Source organism: Phocoena sinus, chromosome 12, assembly GCF_008692025.1.
Source record: "Phocoena sinus isolate mPhoSin1 chromosome 12, mPhoSin1.pri, whole genome shotgun sequence".
In the NCBI taxonomy this organism is placed as follows: Eukaryota; Metazoa; Chordata; class Mammalia; order Artiodactyla; family Phocoenidae; genus Phocoena; species Phocoena sinus.
Window position 1 is genome coordinate 88291026 of NC_045774.1, and position 13375 is coordinate 88304400.

Below are 13375 nucleotides of genomic sequence, written 5' to 3' on the forward strand. Positions count from 1 at the left end.
TATAATAGTTATGTATAATTTTATATAGATAATTAATATATATATATATATTATATATAATAATTATTTCATAATTAAATTAATTACATATAACATATACTATATTTTATTATATAATATATTATACATATAATCATTACATGTTTTTATCATATAATAAGTGATATGCAATCATATTATACATATAATATTATGAGGTTATATATATTATAATATAGATATTAAATGATCATGTATATATTATATATGCTATATGATATTATATATAAAATCATATAATGTTCATTATATATTATTTATTATTTATGTATAATATATGCTATTTATATTATATATATTCTTTTTATGGTTGAATAATATATATGTATATATATATATTAGTCCACATCATCTTTGTCCGTTCACGCATCAATGGACACTTAGGTTGCTTCCATGTTTCCACTGTTGTGAGTAATGCTGCAATGGGCATGGGTGTGTACATATCTCTTTGAGATAGTTATTTTGTTTCCTTTGTATATATGCACAGAAATGAGTTGCATGATGACATGGCAGTTCTATTTTAAATTTTTTTAGGAAATTTTATTTTGTTTTCCATAATTGCTGTACAAATTTACATTCCCACCAACAGTGTACAAGGGCTCCCTTTTCTTTACATCCTCACAGATGTGTAATCCTGTTGTGGATTTGCATTTTCCTGGTGATTAGTGATGCTGAAAACATTTTCATGTACTTAATAGCTATTTGAATATCTTCTTTGTAAAAATGTCTATTCAGGTAACATTTCCTTTTTTTTTTTCTTTTTTCCTGTCATATCTAATAATATTATTATTATTGTTTAACATCTTTATTGAAGTATAATTGCTTTACAATGGTGTGTTAGTTTCTGTTTTATAACAAAGTGAATCAGTTATACATATGTTCCCATATCTCTCCCCTCTTTAAGTAATATTTCTATTTTTAAAATTTGATTTGCTTTTTAGGTATTGTGTTGTGTGAGTTCTTTATATATTTTAGATATTAGCCTCTTATCAAATATGTGGTTTACAAACATTTCTCCCATTCCAAAGGTTGTCTTTTCTTTTTGTTTAATGTTTCCTTTGCTGTGCAGAACCTTTTTTATTTGATGTAGTCTCACTTGTTTATTTTAGCTTTTTTTACTGTTCACTTGGGATCATATATATGAAATTGTTGCCAAGACCAATATCAAGCAGATTTTTACCTCTATTTTCTCCTAGGAGTTTTTGTTTGCTTGTTTTAAGCCATATTTAAATATTTAACTTATTTCAAGTGAAGTATTATGAATGGTAAATATTGGGGTCCAATTTCATTATTTTGCTTATGAATATCCAGTTTTCCCAGCCTGATTTATTGAAGAGACTATCATTCCCCCCCTGAATATTCTTGGATCCTTTTTTAATTCTTAGTTGACCATATATGCATGGGTTTATTTCTGGGCTCTCAATTTTTTTCCATTGGTCTATCTGTTTGTTTTTATACCATTACCATACTGTTTTGAGTACTATATTTTGGTAGTATAGTTTGAAATTAGGAACTCTTATGCTTCCAGATTCATTCTTGTCTCTTAGGATTGTTTTGTCTGTTTGGGGTCTTTTGTTGTTCCACACAAATTTTAGGACTATTTTTCTATTTCTGGAAAAAAAAAAAAAAGAAAAGAAAGAAAGCCCTTGAAATCTTCATAGAGATTGCATTGACTCCATAGATGGCTTTGGGTAGTACTGGCATTTTAATAATGTTAATTCTCCAAACCATGAACACAGGATATATTTCCACTTACTTGTGTCTTTTTAAATTTCTCTCATCAATATCTCATAGTTTGCAGCATACAGGTATTGATCTCCTTGGTTAAACTTATTCCTAAGTATTTAATTACTTTTGATGCTATTGAAAATGGGATATTCTTTATTAGTTATGATAATTTATTATTAGTGTATAGAAACACAACAGATTTTTGTATGCTGATTTTGTGTCCTGCAACTTTATTAAATTTGCTTATTATTTCTAATGGTATTTTGGTGGAGTCTTTAGGATTTTCCTTATATAACATGTCATATGCAAACAGATACAGTTTTACTTCTTCCTTTCCAATTTGGATGAATCTAATTTCTTTTTCTTTTGTAATTGCTCTGGCTAGAACTTCTTTTATATTGTTTCTTGATTCTCTATTTTATTTATACCTGCTGCAATCTTTATTATTTCTTTTCTTCTGTTACTTTTGTTCTTATTTTACTCTATAGTTCCTTGAGGCATAAAGTTAGGCTGTTTATTTAAGATCTTTCTTTTTCTTGACTTGTGTGTTTATTCCTATACACTTCTCACTTAGACCTGCTTAGACCTGTTTTTGCTGCATCCCATAAGTTTTGGTACCTGTGTTTCTATTTTCATTTGTTTCAGGAATTTAAAATTTTACCTTTTGATTTCTTCTTATGAACAACATTGGTTGTTCATGAGTGTGTTGTTTAGCTTCCATATATTTGTGGAAAACAGCTTTTATCCTGTTATTGATTCTAGTTTCATACTTTGATGGTCAAAAGATACTTTATATAATTTCATTATTTTTTAATTTGGTGAAATTTTTTTGCAGCCTAACATATGATCTATCATAGAAAATGTTTCATGTGCACTTTGAAGAGTGTTCCTGTTATTGTATGGAATATTCTGTATATGTCTAGTAGATCCACTTAAAGTATAGTGTTTTTCAAATCTACAGCTTCCTCATTGATTTTTCTGTCTAGATCTATCCATTGTTGACAGTGGGGTGTTAAAGTCTCCAAGCATTATTGTATTGCTATTTATTTCTCCTTTTAGTTCTTTTTATATTTGCTTTATATATTTACTCCAGTGTTGGGCGTATAAATATTTATGAATGGTATACCTTCTTGATGGATTGACTCAGTATTTTACAATAACTCTCTTTGTCTCTTTTGACCAATTTTTGCTTGAAGTCTATTTTGTTTGATATAAGTGTAGCTACTCCTGCTTTCTTTTGGTTACTGCTTGCTTGAAATATTTTCCCCCATCTCTTCACTCTCACTGTGTGTATGTCTTAAAAGCTAAATTGAGCCTTTTGTAGGCAGCATATCATTGGATGTTTTTGAACTTTTTTCTGTGTGAATTCATCATTGCTTTTTCAAAATCACTAAATTTCTTTAAACTAGGTACAATATGATATTTTACAAATAAATAAAATATCAGTGATTTTTTAGTACTAATTCAAGAAGAATGAGTGAGAAAGAAATGGTACTGCAAGGAGGGGTTGTGACAAAAACAATAAAATTTCAGATTCATAACATTTTACGCTTCCGATTTCTAGTGATTATATATCTTTAGTGTTAACTGATTAAGATTTGTACCAATAACATTTCTATTGGAGAATAAAGAGGAGACAAAAAATAAAGTAAAATGATTTTAAACCAACTATATATGTTTCTGTCCTGGCGTTGTGAGAACTGAAGTGTATGATCTTTTTAAAAATCTCATAATTGTTGTCTTTTTATCTGAAGTTTAGAACAAAATATAAATGGCCTTTCTTTATCAAGGCTGTTGAAAATTCACATGAAATGAATTAGACAATGCTTTTGAACTCATTTGAACAATGGTAACATATATAAGGCAAAATGGTCTCTCTCTTTCTCTCTCACACACATGCACACAAACACAGAGAGAGAGAGAGACAGAGAGAGAGAGAGTGACAGCACTGAGGCAAAGGGAGAGAGATGTGGTATCCTTATTATTAGTATCTTCATTATGTAAAGAAAAAAATTCTATATTTTTAACACAGTTTCTAAACCCTGACATAAATGCTTACATAGAACCATCAGGGAATACAGATGTAGTAAGATAGGTATGAGCCATGATTTGGGGATACAATTTCTTTGAAAGAGAGAAGTTTAAAATGCTTGTACAGCACAGGAAGCAGAATATCTAAAAGAAATCATTATCTTGCCTAAGAAATATAGCTGTTAAAATAACTCAACATCTAGAGTTGTTTTTAAATCCTCTTCATACTATCAATCAAAATTTTTTCCCTTTATAAAAAACAAAAGCCTTAAGAAAGCATCATCAAATGCTTTCAGCACATGATATGTTAAATCAGTTAGTTAGGGTTATAAAAGTACTATGAATATGTATTTTTTGTCAATCAAGTAAAAGTCACAAAACTTTGGTATTGCAAAATATGCTTTTACTGATGTAACATATACTGACATGTGATATAAGAAATATATTGCTTTCCTTTTTATGGACAATTTTCTTGATTCTCTTGCTTCTTTTTACTGTCATTGCAAAACCACTTCATCATTGTCTTAATTTCACTGCTTGCTTACCAAAATTATGCTTTTACAACCTTATGAAAGTTCAAAGTTAATTCAAGTTTAGTTTTCTAATATGTGGTAGTTAATTAGTTCACTGTCAACAATAAGATATGTGTTCACCTTCAAATGAATGTTTGTATATCCCCACCACTGACACCCCACTCAATTCCAAAAGAAATACTACAAATGCTGAATTGTTTGCTGTTTTTAAATTTTATATATAAACTGGGCAGTTACCTACAAGATAGACTAACACTGCTTTTCCATGTATATTTTATGAGTAATTTATAAACACCTATAGTTTACTGTAATAAATGTAATATTAATTTTCTTACAGATATGTGAGCTATATACTTTATAAGATTATAACCAACTTAATACAATTATAGATATTTCATGTTTGAAACAAACCTCAGCAAATGAGTTTAGTCTCACCTCTAGATAGAGAAAACTTTTGATAAGTGTGTTAGATAGGTTATGCTGTGGTAATCCCCTACAAACATTCATATTCATACACACAAGCACACTTCAGAGGCTTAGAACAACAGAACACCATTTTTCTCTCTCTCATGACATGTCAGCTGCAGCTCTGTTCTTCATTTCAGGAATAATACTTTGAGTATATAATCAATTTAGGGCAGCCAACCGTCCCAGTTTGCCTAGGACCGAGTGCCTTCACTGGACATAGGGATTTCAATGCTAAAAAAATTAAGTCCCAGACAAACAAGTGAATTGTTCACCTTAAATACACTCTGCCAATGCAAGTGAACCCCTTTTATTTCAGGGGGATCATATTTCTATTTCATGGATGAAGGTTGAAATTTATGCATGTTGAAGAAGTAGATCTGGAATGTCTGGAAATAGATCTTCTAGACAAGCACAGATTTTCTAAAAAATATTTGTTACTTAATCCATGCATTGAATGGGAAATATATAATAGTATTAAAAATAAGGTAAAGAATTAATTCCAAGTATTTGTATTAATTTTGTAAAGTATTAATTCCAGCTATTAATTTGGGGAGGATTAAAACGTCAAATAGCTAAATGATTATTTTCTTGTAAAACTTTGAATCCCCTTTGGTCCAAATAAAATTGATAGAGAAAAATTAGTATTACCATGGCATCTGGGGTCACTGTGGAACTTCAGGTAACTTAATGACAGAGAGGACTATTAATTCTATTGGAAATTAGTGTCAATGTTAAAAAGAGGTCACTTTAGAGTAACTGAATTCACAAAGATGCCGATCTTGTCATACAAATGATTCTGAATTGTTAAATTGTCTATTTAAGTTTATAAGAATTAATAAAATAATGTTTTAATGGGCGATAGGTATTACGTGAGTCATCATGTCCATGTGAATTCAGAATGACTAATTTCCTCCATTAATGGCATTTTCAAAATTCATACTCAAAAAGAAAAGAATCAATTTATTGAAAACCATCTTACTTGTACAAAGTAGCACTGTGCAGAAAAATGTTTATGAATTCATGGTCAAATTGTTAAATAATTTTCCATGAAAATATCATATTATTAAAGTGTTATCACTTGTTTAACACCCTCCTCCATATGACAACTATTCCTTAGGAGTGTCATCTGGAAATATGGTTTTTCCAATAAGCTAAAATGAATCCATCAAAATGCAAATCCACCTCTTCTAATAAACAAGAAGACTTACACTATATTTTCATGTTTTATATTTTTACTTGGCTGCTAGAACACTCAGAGCTATTCAGATTTGAGGTTTTAGTTTACTTGCCTAAAAACCTCCACTCTTCAATCTCACTATTTTACTTTATTTCTGTTCTGTTCACCTGTTTTCATTTATTTTCTTGTTGTTGCTGTGGAGTGTGTGTGTTAGTATGAATTCTCACATGAACACACAAGTCATTGACTGAGGTCACCTTTAGAATAGACCTATATCATGATACTTCCTAACCTTTACATATGGTCTAAGGAAATAAATTGCTAACACTCAGGTTGCTGCCAGACACAATTTTCTGTGTTGCAATAATCTATATATAGTAATAAAGGCTCCAATTTTCCATCCCAAATAAGTTCTTGTAAACCCAAACTTTGTTTAGAGACAGGAAACCTTCACAGTGTCCTTGTTCAGGATAGAATGGTCTAAAGATGGATAAATTGTTCTGACTTTCCTGGAAAACTATCATGCGGAGCTTTGGTTTTTCTATTCAGCTAAATCCTGACTTCTATTTTGTCTCCAAGTAACATTCAAACTAGCAGGATGAGCACCATAACAGCACTGTGAGCAAGGATCCATGTTATTACTATGATTTTGCCTGGCATCTGTCATCATTAGCTGGCCCCTATTTTTTACTTGTCCACCTCCCCTAGAGTTATTAAAGAAGATGTAAAATCTTATTTCTAAATGGACCCATCATTCTTGACTTTTCCAGACAGAAATGAGGATTATACACATATATTTGGTGCAGCTGCCTCTGATATTCTTAGTTTAAAACACGCACACACACATATACAAATAAAACAAAAAATCTAAGAGACGGCTTAGTTTAAGCTGAGTTTTATGTTTTTTGTTTTGTTTTGTTTTAAGTAAAGAGATGACTCTACTGGTTCTTAATACAAACCATATACTACTATGCTAAGTTTATTTTGTACAGTCATGAAGTCAAATTTATTAGGCCTTCATATGTCTTATCACAATGAAGATCACAAATCCACTGATAGTGAAGGTTGGCTAATACCATTTGGAGAGTTTAAATTCTGTGTCTTAGTATAAAAATTACGGATTAAAACTTTCAGTGATCTCAAGTCTTAGAAATTTATTACAAAATGGTGTTCTCTTGGTAGCCACTCAGTATAATGAAATGATAATTTTTTTCAGATTGTTTCTAGTCTTTAGTGTTGATTTCAGTTAGATACATGGTCTTGTACTAATTTATATAAAAATTCATACTTTAAGATTCATACTTTGTGTAGCCATTAGTAATTCTATTGTGAATCCAGGTAGAAGACCATCATGACCTGAAACAGTTAGAACAAAGCTTGCTTAGTACAGTAATTGCATTAAAGGAAATGTTAGATGCTAGTGAGTCCTTGTGCCTCATGACTCAGCTGTGCTTCCTTCTGCCAAATGTAGGGGGAGGGGGGGATTTGCTCATTTGAAACTAGGAGAATTAGAAATGGCTTAAGATATGTCCTAAACAGAATATATGGCCCTTGTCTGTCTCCAGGGCTTAAATTTATCTTATTGACTTATGTCATCCTAAGACCTCAGTAAAGTAGCATGTATTAAAACTTAATGATAGCTTGAATGTGACTTAAAATTGTGTAAATTTAATTAATTTAATTGTGGATATAACCAGATATGAATTCTGTCTTTGAAGATACTAGAGATTACTGCAGATAAATCATATTATTAGAAAATACACCCTGATTATATTAAAATATTTTCAAATAATATACCTTTAAAAAACTGACAAACTTAAACAGTACCTTGGCATTTCATTGCATTAATCTAAGTGATCCACTGATGTTTTAGATGATGCATCTCATAATTTGTACCATGATTATTTTTCATTTGTGAAAAAAATTATAACCCAGCAGACAGAACATAAGGAAACATTGTAGGTTAAGGAGTGAGTCAAAGCCAAAAGAATATCACATAGGCAGTATGAACATGAACATGAGGCAAGATGCTACAGAAAGAGAAGAGAAAGGAATAGAAGGAATAAGAAGAGTGGTATATTATGTGTCTTCTATAGACTTTTTTTAAATTGGTGGTTTTAGAAATTAGCTGTGTGTTTATATAAGCAAAAGTTTATATATCAAATATATTTCAGTTTTTAATCAATTTTATTATTTCCTTTTTTAGTATATATGCACTCCAGGGTGCACAAGAAATTCATGTCGATTTGTGAAGAATGCTTGCTTAATTCATCTGTACGCCTGCTACTGTGGAGCCATCAGCCATGGTATTTTTCAGGCTGAAGTTGCAAGTCCTCCTCAATTAAAATACGTGTGGCAATTGAAATTTACAGGTAATTCAATTAAAGCGTGTGTTTTTTTTTTTTTAATTTGCTTAAGTCAGTTCAAAATTTATTAGGTAAGTATTCATTTTCCAATCACACAAAATACTTTATATCTCAAAACACAAAATAAAGTAAAAATGAATTTAATACTCTTATTCTCTGATGTGTTCCTTTAAAAGACATACGTATGCTTATCATCTACTACATCCCAGGAATTCTGCTTGGTACAAGATATATAACTGAAAAAATCTAGAATTATCCTCTACTCTCACAGATCTATTTTTTGGAGGAAATTATTGGGAAAATACTCACAATGATAAATATATAATTGTAAATTGAAGTAAAATGTTCCTACAGAAAGAAACATCTTTCTATGCAAACTTATAACCAAAGAACCTGTTTAAAAAAGAAAAGGAAAGAAAAGAAAATATGGGCAATTGGGAGAGTAGGTTGGGAGGTCAGATAAAGTCTCTATGATAAAATGTAACAGAGATAGGGACTTCCCTGGTGGAACGGTGGTTAAGAATCTGCCTGCCAATGCAGGGGACACGGGTTCATAGCCCTGGTCCGGGAAGATCCCACATACTGCGGAGCAACTAAGCCTGTGCACCACAACAACTGAAGCTTGTGTGCCCTAGAGCCTGTGCTCCACAACAAGAGAAGCCACTGCTATGAGAAATCTGCACACCGCAACAAAGAGTACCCCCCGCTCGCCACAACTTGTGAAAGCCCGCGCGCAGCAATGAAGACCTGACGCAGACAAAAATAAATAAATAAATAATTTTTTAAAAAAGTAACAGAGATAAATACAGTAAGGCCATGGTAGAGAAGTTGGAGAAGAGAGCATTCTATATTGAGGGAATTTTATTTTATAAATAACAATGTTTCAAAATGCTCAAATGTTCACAATTATACAAGTTTTGGAAATATGTACAATACAGAGCCTATGATTAACAATAACACATTGTATATTTAAAAGGACAGATCTTATGTTGAATAGTCTCACCACAAAAGGAAAAAAAAATGCCAAAAACAGAGCAGGTGGGAGGAAATTTTTGAAGGTGATGGATAAATTGACAACATTGATTGTGTTTATGGCTTCACGGGTGTATACTTTCTCTAAACACATCAGGTTGTACACATTAAATATCTCCAACTTTTTGTATGTCAATCAGACTCCAATAAAGCACATTAGGAAAAAAACAAAAACAAAAACAGACGCTAAGAAGTGATGGTCCTTTGAAGTCCTGGCTGAAACTCTGAGAGCAAGAGTAAAAATAAGATTTGGGAAAGAAAGTAATTTCCAAACTAAAATGTGGGGTTAAAATACTTGTAGAGTTTGACACATTAAAAAAAAAATTAAAAGAAGATCAGGTGGAGAAATAGATTGGAGAAGGAAAAAATGGTAGAGTTAGTTGTAGTCATATTGTGAGGTGATGGAAAGTCCTTTTATGGATTGTATACAAAGAGCAAGCACCAGACGTGTCAAGATGAAGCCTAGTTTTCTGGCTTTGACTCTTGAAATAAAATAATTACAATACATATTTAGTTAAATATATTACTAATTGTTTCATACAATGGCAGTTCCTATTCAAAATCTATTTTGATGAGCATAATTTTCTGTTTGATTAATCTTTTAATGTTATTTGACTTAGCTCAAGCAAATTGATCCAAATTCTTGAAATTGAACAGTACTTCAATTAATTATTTTAAAGAAGATTTCCTCTGTCAATGATATTTTGACATTATAGTTTATCAACAATCAGCAAATTAGTAGATTTGACATATCTGTTCTCAACCAATGGCTAATTTTATTCAATTGACAACAGCTGCACTTATAAGTGTACTATTACATTAAAACAGTCTTGAAGTAAACTAACAAATTAGCCTTTTAAACAGAAGACATGGTAATTTATTTCAACATGATCATAAGATGGTGTGCGGGAGAGTTAACAACCCTAATGACAGAAATAGTGATTCATTAAGCAAATCACACTCAAGACCAGAAGTGAAAGAAGAGAGCAATAACTTGTTGATTATGTCATGTTAGTGCAGAAAGGAATTTCAGAGGCTCTGGTATGAATACCTACTATTTCACAAATTACACAATCAAACCAAACAAACAAGAACAACAACTGAGACTAGAGAAATTACCTGAAATATCTAGTCTCAGGACAATTTAGGGATTGTGTTAGCTCAGTCGTTTTTAAACCTTGGCCACATAGTATAAGCACCCAAGACACTTTTAAAGCATACTACTGCTAGACTTCCACTACGAAACAACCAAACTGGAATTTTGTAGTGAGGTGGACACAGATCTTTAAGGTTCCATTAAAATACGTTTAATGTGCAGAGTGAGAAACATAGTCTTCTATTACCAGCCAAATCAGTTCATGGACCCCAGTGACTGCATCATTTTTATATTTTGATTTCCCTTTGTCTCAAAGTAGGAATAATGGAATATATACATTCACTTAATTTTAAACATTAAACTTATTTGAAAACTAAAAATTGGTAAAGGGAACGTATTCACAACAATAAAGTAGCAAATAGTGTTTTTAGGAAAAATAGGGGGAGTAATAGGAAATCAAATTGCTAGTGGATAAATCATCTCTGAGCAAACGTAGTTATTTTATGAATGACAGTGGTATAACATATATTTTCTAGGACATAAGGGTAATATGAAGTCAAAATTGCTCATGGATAAATCAGCCCTGAGCAATTATCATCAAAGTAATGAAAGCGTACCTAGTCATTATCCCTTAATGAATCTAGGTTCAGAAATTAATGAATATATCTAATTATCACAAAAATAAGAATTATGTGACCTCCACATGTGAGAATTTAAGTGACCTGGACTGTCCCAAGTGAAAGAAGCCAGTACAATAAAGCTCAATAGTCAAAAAAATATTTAAGCAGAACTGCCTAAATTCTTTTTAATGTCAGTACAGGATTCAGCAGTGCAACTTTGCTCAGTAAAGTTTTTTTTAAAAAAAGAATATAGGATAGATTTAAGTATGTAAATAGAATTACATATTTTATGTAATTCCTATTTTTTCTTGTTGCTGTTAAGATCTTTCTTTTTCTCTCATAAAATATAATTGAAGAGGAACATTACAATCAAGCTGGTAAATTTTCATGGGGTGCATTAATTTTACCAGCAGTAAAATTGTTTTAATTAAGAGATTTTTCTACCAACTAAATGAAGTGTCTTACACGCCCAATCAATTCTTGCCAATATGATTGCTCTACAAAGAAGGGAAGGTAATTAATTAGAGGAAGCCCCTTCAAGGACAATTGGTCTATGGTGCACAACTTGAGAAAGAGCTGACATGCACTGTTTCTTTTCAATGTCATCATCTATGTTCATTATATGTATTATTAGGTTTGAGAAAAGGACATACTGACAGAATGGATAATGAGTTGTGAAATGAAATAAGATAATATGAATCATGGTTAAGAAAAGATGAAGTCACAGCAAAAAAGGAGATGTTTGCTTTGAATGTCTTTATTTTTTTAAAGCTTATGATCATTTCTGTTTAGTTAACTACATTAAACATATACATTTAAAACATTTAATATGTACCAGTGAACTTTTTTGTAAATGAATAGTGATTCATGTATTTGTGAACTGTTATTGCAAACCAATATTTACTTTTAATTCTCTTTTTTCTCCTTCAAGAAGTAGTGGATTATATTTTTGACAGAAGATGTTTCAATATATTAATTACAATCAATTCATTATTAGTTATTGTTGTAATTTTACAATGATTAATGTGAGAAAAGAAAATCCTGTATCTCTAAGGAAACCTTTATCAAAAGTATTTTTCTTACCATACTGCTCCAGTTTCAAGTCTGCTTTTGTTAAATACCTACTATTGTTTCTATATCCATTGAGGATGTTAGGACCTTATTTCAAGATTTAAATAACAAATCTGAGTTTTAAAAACCAAATGTGGTTTAATGATTTTTACTTATATTACATATAATAATGTTTTCAAAACAGTTTTCAGTAACAGAATTGTGTTAATTGATTAATATGTTAAAAAGAAATAAATGACTTTCAAATACAGATAAGAGCTAACTAAATGATACAATGAAAAAAAAAAGATGTTATATAAACAGAAGTTAAAATTCCTAGGACTAAAATTAGCAAAAGCATTAAAGTTCTAAGTTGAGAAAACTTTAAGTATTGCCACAGTATATTTACAAACACAATATCTGGAAAGAAATTTCTAAAAATATACCATGTTGATGGAGAGGACACCTAACATATTAAAGATTTCAAATCACCATATTATTTTATATATTTATTAAGATTTCAATGAAATAAGAACAATGCTTTTATATTCATTTTGAGTTCCACATAGAAAACTAAATAGACAAATAAAGCCAGGTGTACTCTAAAAAAAAGCACATGGTGCAGGTTGGTGCGGTAGAGACTTAGCTCTGCCAGATATTAAAGCATATTATAGAGCTTCAATAATGAAAAGCATAGTATTATTGCATTGATAGTCAAAATATATGCAAAATGCAAAGTCCAAAAATAAATCCAAATATGCAGAGAATTTAGCATGTAATGGAATTTGCCATGTCAATCTTTAGGATAAATAGGGACTATTCAATATTTGATGCTGAACAACAGAATTGTCATCTGGAAAAAAGACTGGTCTGTATCTTAGTACATACTCTGGGTTAACTTCATATCAATAAACATTTTATATATAAAAATTGAAATGATAAAAAACTCACAAAAATGTTGATGTATTATTTTATGAACCTGGCTGAAAAAGGTCTTTATAGTTACCAACAAAAGGTAGAAGCCACAAAGAAAAGACTGGTAATTTAACTGCATGAAAAGCAAAAATGTCTACCTGTGAAGACTTCGTAGAAGCAAACAACAAAAGAAAATTGTACATCAGGCATATAAAGTATTACTAAATATTTGAGAAAATGCTTAGCTTTACTTATAATGAGAGCAAAACACATTTTTAAAAGCACAATAAATATATATATTTTCTCCTATAAGACTGGCA

General features: G+C 30.6%; 1 protein-coding gene across 1 annotated transcript in view; it reads left to right on the forward strand.

The window, feature by feature from the left end:
- EYS (eyes shut homolog) overlaps window positions 1-13375 on the forward strand; it is a 1696347-nt gene that overhangs the window by 118887 nt on the left and 1564085 nt on the right. The window contains 1 exon segment of the mRNA XM_032651890.1: window positions 8183-8348. Within this exon segment, the coding sequence (XP_032507781.1) occupies window positions 8183-8348 (166 nt within the window).